The sequence below is a fragment of the Benincasa hispida genome, chromosome 1 (genome assembly GCF_009727055.1).
Source record: "Benincasa hispida cultivar B227 chromosome 1, ASM972705v1, whole genome shotgun sequence".
Classification (NCBI taxonomy): Eukaryota; Viridiplantae; Streptophyta; class Magnoliopsida; order Cucurbitales; family Cucurbitaceae; genus Benincasa; species Benincasa hispida.
In genome coordinates, this window is record NC_052349.1 from 5,465,648 (window position 1) to 5,476,279 (window position 10,632).

The 10,632-nt window shown below is 36.4% G+C and overlaps 1 protein-coding gene across 4 annotated transcripts in view; it reads right to left on the bottom strand.

Annotated features, from left to right (window-relative positions):
- The window catches only part of LOC120070200 (spastin), a 14,577-nt gene that overhangs the window by 2,228 nt on the left and 1,717 nt on the right, over window positions 1-10,632 (bottom strand). Inside the window, exons 5-12 of one of the 4 annotated variants that reach the window (XR_005479811.1) lie at window positions 9,914-10,151; window positions 9,709-9,804; window positions 9,117-9,232; window positions 8,924-9,004; window positions 6,153-6,276; window positions 4,951-5,000; window positions 681-1,371; window positions 110-203 (exon numbers count right to left, since the gene is read on the bottom strand). Coding sequence is in view for 3 of the 4 variants with exons in the window: in XM_039022064.1 (XP_038877992.1) it covers window positions 1,252-1,371; window positions 4,951-5,000; window positions 6,153-6,276; window positions 8,924-9,004; window positions 9,117-9,232; window positions 9,709-9,804; window positions 9,914-10,151 (825 nt within the window). In the remaining variant the exon portion in view is untranslated. The other 3 variants (XM_039022066.1, XM_039022064.1, XM_039022065.1) reach the window with 3 other exon arrangements.

A 10,632-nucleotide genomic window follows, 5' to 3' on the forward strand; every position in this document is an offset into this window, starting at 1 on the left:
GGAAGTGTTATGCATACACCATGTAGTTAGAGAACATCAAATGTTTGCATTAAAGTTGATACGTATTTGAAGGAAATATTTAGCTGGAACTTCACTAAATCATCATTCTTACTTGGTAGAGAAAATGACTGTCCCTTGAGGTTGTGCTTGAGAAGAAGTCTTCTACCGCTTTCATCTGGCAAGGGAATGTAAATTCTCTTCACCTGTCGTAGAGGAAGGGGCATTTGAATGAGAAATCAGTTTAAGCGAGTAAATGTGAGGTACTGTAATGAGCCCACTAATTGTCGGTAAAGAATAACATCAGAGAAAGGTGGTGCAAAGGTGTGAAGATCAACAATGGTAGACATGGGCATGAGATAAGGTTTGGCTGCAGACATTCCAGATGTTTGAATAGGTCAACAAGGTACCTAGCCCGATTAACAAAAATGCCACTAGGAGTGTAATGAATCTCAAGGCCAAGAAAATAACTGAGGCGGTCTAGATCAGAAAGCTGAAACTCAGAGGATAACTGTAGCTTTAAACGAGAAACATAATCAGAATCTGTACCAGTGATGACAATATCGTCAACATAAAGCAGGAGATAAGTCAAGGAAGAACCAACACACCGAACAAAGAGGGAGTTATCAACGGCAGACATACTAAATCCCAGTGTGAGTAAATGAGAAGCAAAGCGATCATACCATGCTCAAGGTGCCTGTTTAAGACCATAAAGGTTTTTGTGAAGTAAGCAAACATGATCGGGACATGATCGATCAACAAAGCCCACATGCTGAGACATATTGTAAGTGACCGTGGAGGAAGGCATTTCTGACATCCATCTGATGTAAAGGCCAGGAAAAGGTTGCAGCAAGCGTAAGGATGACCCGAATAGTGGACTGTTTAACCACGGGACTAAATGTCTCAGAGAAATCAAATCCTTCAATTTAATGATACCCTTTAGCCACCAAGCGAGCCTTATAACGGGCAACAGAACCATCTGCATCGTATTTCGTGTGAAATACCCATTTGCACCCAACGACATTCATATCAGGAGGGGGGAACAAGGGACCTGAAGAGCAAAAAATTCTTCAGCCATGGCAGATGCCTCAATGTATGAAACAAGGTCATGAGGAATGGTGGTATATGCACTAAAGTTGAGGACTCGAGATTTAAAGATATCGGACTTGGATCGTGTTTGCATGGTGTGAGTATTGGTGGGAATACGTGGATTGGTTGTTGGTGGTGCAGGTGAAGGTTGAGAAGGTTGGGAGTTTAAAGGTGGGTTGTTGGGTGGTGTGAAGGTAGGTGGTGAGGTAGGGGGACTAAGAGGTAAAGGTGGAGATGGTAATGAAGAGAAACCGACGTAGTTGAAGTAGTACTTGTAGAAGAACCCTGCATATTAAGCTCAATGGCAGTTAGTATATAAGTATTAGCAGAAGGAGAAGAAGAGGAAATAGGGGAAGAGGGAAGTGGAGAAGGCGATAGAAGTTGTTGAAGAATATCAGGAGACAGGGATGGGGATAAATGGGATGAATTGGGTGTGGTGGTAGAAAACGGGAATGTTGTTTCATGAAAAATGACATGCCAAGAGACAATGGATTTTTTTGTATGGATGTTATAACAAATGTAACCTTTGAAATCAAGTGTATACTCCAAGAAACATGCTAAGAAGTTTTAGGTTTAAGTTTATGTTTATTATAGGATTTTAACAAGGGATAACAAGCACATCCAAAAACTTTTAGATGTAGCAAATCAGGTGTGGTGCCAAAATGCTTTTCAAAAGGAGATATCATATTGAGAATCAAAGTAGGCATGCGATTAATTAAGAAGACAACAGTGGAGAAGGCGAAGGACCAAAATTCAGTTGGTACTAAGGAATGAAAGAGTAGAGGCATTGCAGTTTCAACAATGTGCCTGTGCTTTCGTTCAGCAAAACCATTCTGTTCAGGAGTATATGGGCATGATTTTTTATGTAGAATGCCTTTAGATGTAAATAATGTACGGATAGCAAAATTTCAAAACTCACCTCCACCATCAGACCGAAATATTTTTAAACGCACAGATAGCAAATTTTCAACAAAAGGAACAAATTGATGCAGAATAGTGCTCACATCAAATTTATGAGTTACTGGAAATAACCAAATGAATTTACTAAAATCATCAATAAAGCTGACATAAAAACGATAGCCTTTATTAGAAATAATTGGAGAAGGTCCCCAAACATCACTGTGAACTAGATTGAGTGGTGCAAAAGAGACAATGCGACATGGAAAAAGACAATTTTGTCATTTTAGCACATAAGCAACTGATACAGGAACAGGTAGAGACAGACTGACTAAGAGAGATACCTACTCTAGATAAAGAATGACGCAGTGCTTTTGGTGATGGATGTCCTAATCTATGGTGCCATAAAAAACACTCCTTTTTTGGTAAAAAACTAAAAAAAAAAATTGGACAAACTTGAGATGGCAGCACACTAGGATTTATTGGAATGGGATATAGGCCATTGATGCTTTTGCCTTTGTAAAGAAGATGACCGGTTACTTTATCCTGAATGAGGAATTGGTCAGAGTAAAAAATGAAAACACAGTTATTATCGAGACAAAACTTGTGCATAGATAAAAGATTTGTAGTCAATTCAGGAGCACAAAGAATTTTAGATAAGGTCAAGGAATGAGATGGAGTGGGAAGTATACTGCTGCCATTGTGAGTAATATGAAGGGGATGGCCATTGCCAATAGTTACCGTTTCCTCACCATTCTAATCATTTGTTAAGTTCAGATTGGGCAGGTCATTTGTCATGTGAGCTTGCAACCACTGTCAGTCAACCAGAAATTATTAGTAGGAATAGAATGTTGACTAGGTATATTATTTACTACCATGGCGGCTAACTGGGCCGGAGGATGACGTCCTTGGAAAGAAAAAATCATTCGATTGTAACATATGTTTCGATTTAGTGCATATTTGACAGAAGATTCGCCCATTGGATTAAATCCTGCATTATTAAATTGATTAGATCCAGAAAATTGGCCCAAGAAGTTGGGCTATTGAGAATATTGGCCCAATAAGCTGGGCTGTGAAGGAGGTGGTCCATAGTATTGTTGAGGCCCATGTTGGTAGAGGAAAACGATGGCCCAAATGAGAGGTTAGGGTTTTGAAATTGATTTTAGAAGAAGCCTCTTCCATTCCTTCCTCTCCGACGACCCCCACGGCCATTTCCTCTGGCAACCCACGATTGTTGCCACTGGTGAAGGATGATCCACGACCAAGATGTTGAAATGCAGCCGTGGCAGTCGATGCAGGTTCCGCTGGTGATTGTGAAGCGCCGACTGCTTTGGATTCAGCGTCAAGAAGAAACCTCGAGTTCTGCAAGTGGCAGGGTGGTATCGCGTGTTCGAATAAAGGTGCGAAATGCATTGAACTCGGTTGGTAAGCCATTAAGGATGTGCAGAAGACTCTCCTCATCGTCAATTTGAACGTTGGCAGCAACAAGACGATCCACGAGCACCTCACGCTGCGAAAATATTGTTTGATGGTTTCTGAGGGTTCTTTCTTAACTGTATACAGCGTGGATCTAAGTCCTAAGATGCTAGATCGGGTTTTGAAAGAATATCGGGTCTCAAGACTGGTCCAAAGTTCTTTGGTTGTGGTGATGAAGGTGATATGGGAGAATGCAGATGGGGAAAGGATGGCGTTGATCAGGGTAATAAGGACTTGGTCTCTATAGATCCATTGGAGATATTCTGGATTGACGTGGTTGGCATTGGTTGGAAGGACAATAGTGATATTTTCAGCAGTAGGTTGGTTTTGGGTAGTCACGATTGAAAGAATTTTTGGGGGAATTGGAGTTGTACCGTCTAAGTGACCAAACAAGGCATGAGCTTTAAAGATTGCAAAGATCTGGAACCTCCATTGAACATAGTTTGTTGCATCAAGACGGACCGAAACTAGATTACAAATATTAGAAAGAAGACCAGAAATTTGAGGGGTAGTCTATTAATTAATTTTTATCAATATATTGAATGATATTTATTTTTTTAATTAATTAATCTATTATAATTGTATAAGATTATCATACTTAATTTCATAAATTAAATACAAACATAATTTTTGTTTATAAAATCTTGATAGCTTTTCTCATGCACAACCAAACAAGATCATCTTTGATTCCCAGACATCCTATTCTCAAGTATTTATAAAACCTTAAACCAAACGGCCCGTGCTACAAAAGGAATGCTTGACATGCCTGAAATCGAAAGCCGGTCACTTACTTTGGAAGCATTCTTATCTACCTTAAGCATTGCCTATCAGCTTGCACCACATAAATCATCAAGGTCCAGTGCCTCCTTTCAAAAGAATGGGAACTAAGAACTATGTCATCGAAACAATAAAATCTATAGAAGAGAGACTCGAAATGGCAGAGGTTACCAGAACATCTCCAATTGGACACCATATTACTTGAAACCATAAATTTTGAGTTCTTTCCCCTTTTCCTTTTGAAACGGAGGCACTTAAGGATTGATGCAAGGGATAAAATCAGAATGCAAAAGATAAATGGCATTCTTAAATCCACTTACATCTGCTTGCATCCCCGTTTTGGAATAAGGGAAGGATAATCTGGCAAGCTCGCTGCTTTGACATAATTTGGAGTATTTGGTTAGAAAGGGACAACTGAATTTTTAGCAGAATTGATAGGTCTTGAAAAGAGGTCTATGATAGAATTAGACTCAATCTTCTTTGCGAGATTTTGTTTCTCGAGACTTTTGTACTTATCAGCCTGGTTTGATTCTTTTGGAAGTCGCCGTATTTAACAGAACTCTTCTTTTGTTAGGCTTTTGTTGTAGGCCCTTTTCTGTTTTTTCATGTTTTTCAATTTTTTTTTTTTAGAGAAGAAACATCTCTTTCATGTTTTTCAATGGAAGTTTGGTTTCTCATTAAAAATAAAAACAGAACCATTATAAATTCACATACCAATCTCCTGAGAACTGCATCATCCAGTTCTTGGGGCTTGTTAGTAGCACCTGCACAATAAGCATAAAAACCTTGTATTTCCGAAGGACGAGAGAAACCAAAAACACAACCTAGCAAAAAAAGGTCCAGCATGCTTATACCAGCCACTTGGCTCATATCAATTAGCTCACAACTTCATAATATCTAGGGGTGTTCAAATAACCCAAACAACCCGGATTACCCAACCCAAAATGTAAGGGTTGGGTTGGGTTCAACTTTTTCTATTTGTGTTGGGTCGAGCCTGGCGTGGATTGACCCAACCCAACCCGAATTTTATATATATTAATAATATATATACATTTTTATTTAAAGTTTGATTAGTTTGTATTAATTACTTTGTGATTTTTTAATATGTTTTTTAAAATTGCTATGATATTTGTCTTTTTTTAAGTTTTGCAATAAATATCATAGATATCTAGTGTTTAGCATTTGAATTTTATGAGATTTTAGTTATTAGTTACTTAAATTTACATATTTTTAATTAAAAAGAAAAAAAATAAGTTATAACCCGACAATCCAATCCAACCCAAATTTTAAAGGTTGGGTTGGAGACTTTATTTGGGTCATTAGGGTTGTCAACCCAACCAACCCAAATTTTCGGGTTAGTCCTAAAAACACTTTCAACCCAACCTAACCCAACCCATATACACCCATAATAATAACAAAAGAAAGAGAGCACATGATTTTCTTTCAGGTTGTTGCGATCTATCATTTCATCACATAAAAGAGAAATTTTTTCAGACTGCAGGCACATGTAAGTTAGTTCATGTACTATGTGGAAGTAAAAATGACTACGAATATATAAATGAACAAACAGATAATAATATACAAAATGTAAATTGGAAATAAAAGGTAAAAATACGTGTTAATAGGTAATATAACATCAATCCCAGTGTTTAGTGGATCATATCATAATTCCGAAACTGGTAAATAATGGTATATGTTTTGAGCTCTCAAACAAGCAAGTAATTACTGCAAGTCATTGGCTATAGGAAGCAGTAAGCACATAGCCCCTACAAATTTTTCATGGCATCTGAACCAAGCTTGGAAATCAAAAGGTTTAAAAGTCAATCAGTATAACAATTAGGTTATATTCCTTTCCTTCCATATACACCATAGAATTGGCAAAGGAGCAGAACAGACGTAACTAGACCAAAGCTTACCAATAACGATTACAAGATCAGTAGAATTGGACATTACGCCATCAAACTGTACAAGAAACTCAGACTTCAGCCTCCTGCTAGCTTCATGTTCACCAGCATGCCTTGATGACATGACACTGTCAATCTGTACAGTCAAATTTAAAAGAAAATCATAATGTCATCAATTATTTACTTATTTATTATTATTATTATTTTGTAAGAAAAAATAGATTACAAAAGAAGGAGGGAGATGAGATAATCAATTGAATGTCATCAATTGTGTTTCACATAGAAAATAACTTGTGAAATAAACCGTTGATTGCTTGAAATCCAAAAACATCGGTAGAGGATATTTATTATTATTATTTATTGAATGTCATCAATTATGATTGTTAATATGAAGTACCTATTTGACTACTAGGCTAAATAGATGAACTACCAATACTTAATAAGCATAACCAGTAAAGATCTAGTTCCAGTTTTGGGTACAAGATTTGCTGTGACAATAGGACTTGCACCTTTGAAAGGCACCTCACTTAGCAGTATTTTTACCGCGGGCTGTTTCCTTTCCAATAATTTATATGGATATTAGTCTTTTTACATGGGATTACCTTTCTGTACTAGTCCCAGTTTTTATATTGAACAGATAAAAATAGATTCTGACAAACCAACTGGTCAATAAGATTCTAAATCAAATAAAGGGAAATGCTAGAGGATCAAACAATTGTACTAAATTTTGGAATAGTTATTAAGAAGAATGAAAATTATGTGAGATATTACTGACCATACTAAAGGTAATAACAAAATATACATGAATATATAAATATAATAGCTCAAGTTTCAAGTTCTCTAGTTTAAGCAACTCGACCAAGCAGGAAAAAGGAGAAATTGATGAAACCAAGTATCAAAGGAGAAAACCTCTGAGAATCCTTAAAGAAATGTTTACTATGAATCAAAAGGTAAGTCAGTAACAAAAGATTTACCATCATTTATAAGAGACTAATGGGTTGGTCTACAACATACTAACTAGGTAAACAACTGACTGACAACTGACTAAAACAATTAACCATGGAAATGAAATTACAAAATTATTGCTAATTATGCTACATCCCCTATAGGGAGAAGGGGAGAAAAAAATTGACCCAATTTCCCTTTCGATGCCTCTAAAAACTCTGTTATTTACTTACTTATCTCACTCCAAAGATCACATAACAAGGCACACATCTCAACAGACCATAAGAAATGGCCCTTCCCACAAAAGGAGCTCTTTGATCGTAACTCTTAACATCCCTCTTATTACGTAGGAAATTAAAGAATACAAAAAACGTAAAAGAATCAACACACAGATATACGTGGCTCACTAACAGTGTGTTAACTACGTCCATGAGGTAGAGGGAAAACAGTATTATTAGAAAGAATGTTTTATGAATACACAAATGGCACCTCTAGGGTTAGAGAGTTTATATAGCGCACTACTCTAAACCCTAGAGTCATAATCGTAAATAACTACAGCGAGACTCCCGTACTTGGTTGTTCAAAGCACCAACAAACAAATTCAAGGCATTCCAACACCTCTGGTCAGTCAATTCCAAAAATCCATAAACAAAACTCCTCATCTTTGCTGGAAAAATTGGACTCACCTTTCATCCCCAAAAAGATCAAATTCTTCCTGTGGGAATACAGCCATGGATGTATTAAAACTGCTGGTGTACCCTCTGTCACAAGAACAACGAGACTATTAAGCACCACTTCGTCACTTGTGAAACGCTTTTTGGTCTAAATTATTGGGGGCCTTCAATTACCACATGGTCTTTCCCGATGATCCACTTATCCTCCTTCAGGCGCTCCTCACTGGTCACCCTTTCCGAGAGGAAAATAAGGTCATTTGGAATCGCTTTGTTAAAGCTTTCTTTTGGTTTATCTGGCTTCAACGAAACTGGTGAATGTTCGACGACAAAGCTATGGACTTCTCTTCTTCTTTTGAACAACTCACATACATAGCTTTCTCTTGGTGTAAATTTACCACATTCTTTTGTGATTACAGTCTTACTTCTCTTACATCACACTGGAACTATTTTATGTAATCATCATGGCAAACATTCTTGGAGTTTATCATCATGAAAAGGGCTCCTAACCAATTCTAGAAGGTGGCTCTCTGTTTTTGAAGCATCCTTGCTGATAAAACAGATTGTTCTTGATCCAATTGTTTGAACATCATACCCGGCATACATTGAACTTTGATCAAATTTCTTTGTATTTAGCCAAGTTATGCATCAACTGACAGCAAGCATTTAGTTGCCAATTTTAGTCGTCTTCCCAGCCATCGCCCTCTCATAAGGTTGAGGGTTGCTCTAATACCAATTTGATAGAACCAAGCATCAATGAAGAAAATATCCCAGAATCCTCAAATGAAATGTTTATTATGAATCAATGTAAAGTCAATCATAAAAGATTGACCCTATACTTATAACGGACAAAAGAGTTAATCTACAGCCTCCTAACTAGGTAAACAACTAACTACTAACTAAAACAATTAAACATTCGAATGAAAAGTGCAAAATAGTTGCTAATTATGCTACTCCAAAAACTACTTTCTGCATCCAAATGTTCAATTGTTGTCGAAGAGCTAAGCTAAGAATACTAAAATACCTAACCTTTTAAAGGCATTCTGTGATTTATCTATTTCTATGTCAAATCACCAAAAACTACATTGCACTCAAAACAAAACAAAACAGAAGAATTAAGCATACAAAAACAATGTACAATTCGTTTAGCGAGAGACCAAGACATACTTCATCCATGAAAATTACGGAGGGCTGCCTGGACTTAGCAACCATGAAGAGAGTCCGTACAAGCTTTTCACTTTCCCCTAACTTGGAGCAAATATAACTTTATTAAAATTTGCAAGGATAATAACCAGAAAGGATGGGGAAGAAATTTTTTCCACAAAGAAAATATAATTCTTGAAATGGAATTGAGACATACCCATTTTGATGTGAAGGATGCCGCTGACAGGTTAAAAAAAGTGGCTTCTGATTCTGAAGCTACAGCTTTAGCAAGCATAGTCTTCCCATTACCGGGTGGGCCAAAGAGAAGAAGACCTGAGGAAATATGTGATAATGTTGGATGCACATAAATGATTAACGAGATTAGAGTCCCAAAAATTTCTAGCAGCTCGGCTCTAAAACATTATAATCTTCAGAAAAAGGGTGAACTTGATACGAAGAGGAAGTAGTTGCCTAGTTGTTTAGAAGATAAAAAATATTAAAATGAATATGCTTGAGTCTTAAGATTGTGTTGATTTTGAGATATGACACAGCGACAGATTATTACTTAGAGCAGTCAATGTCAATTTGACAAATAACTTTAGTCTGAATTACCCATATACCGAATATTCAAAGCAAATGCAAAAATTCTTATTGTTTCGACAGAAACCACAATCTTGAAGTAATGTATGATGTCCAGGCCCATCAATCTTGATGCCTGATGCATTTTGTGTAAGATGGTATGGCACTTTATTTCACTCTTGAAAGAAGTACTAGGAGAGCAGTATATTGACAGTTTCCAAAAGCACTACCTCTAGCTGGCTTTCGAAGACCAGTAAATAAGTCTCTTCTCTTTGTGGGCAAAATAACCATCTCCAATAAAGCTTGCTTTGCCTTCTGAAGTCCAGCTACAATTGAACCAGACCATTCAGTGTCCAATTAGAGAGTACAAGTACAAAAAAAAGTTAATGAAATGTAATGAAGTAAACGAGAAGTTGAAGAGAAAAAATGTACTACCAATATCATCCCATTTTACAGAAGGACTTCGATCCACTATAGCAGTGTTTATCATTTCAACCAATTTTGGATCATATCCACCGGGAACTTCTTGAATAGATTTTGAAGTTCCAACATTAGTTGCTTGACTTCTTGTTATTGGATTATTTGCACCACTGTGAGAAGAGCTCCTTAGCACAGGCTTTTTATTTGGCATTGTTGAAGCGACTCCAGCTCTTTGCACATGATTCAATGAGCTCTGGAATAAAATTTAGTAAAATAAATGTTCCCTGAAATTCAGATTTGTTCCATTTTGGTCCTTTTAACTTTTAAAATGTCTATTTTAATCCTTCACCTTAAAAATTATTTATTAAGAAAAATGTAATAATAATAATAATAATAATAATAATAACAATAACAACAATAACAATAATAATAAATCATTGTGTTCCTTATTTTTATTTCGTCTTTAACAACTTATTGATATAACCTCTGAGTATGTGTACTACCATGTTTAATGAGCATGATTTCAAGTCACGTAGATTAGAAAGGAGCATTGGACAAGTGAAAATTAGATGGAAAAGTAACATAACATGGACCAAAATGGTTGTTTTTAAAAAGGTTTAGGAACTAAAATAGACATTGTGAAAGTTTAGGGACCAAATTGGAACAAACATTAAAGCTTAAGGACCAAAATTGACATTTTCAAAGTTTAAGGGTTAAAATAGAATAAACAGATA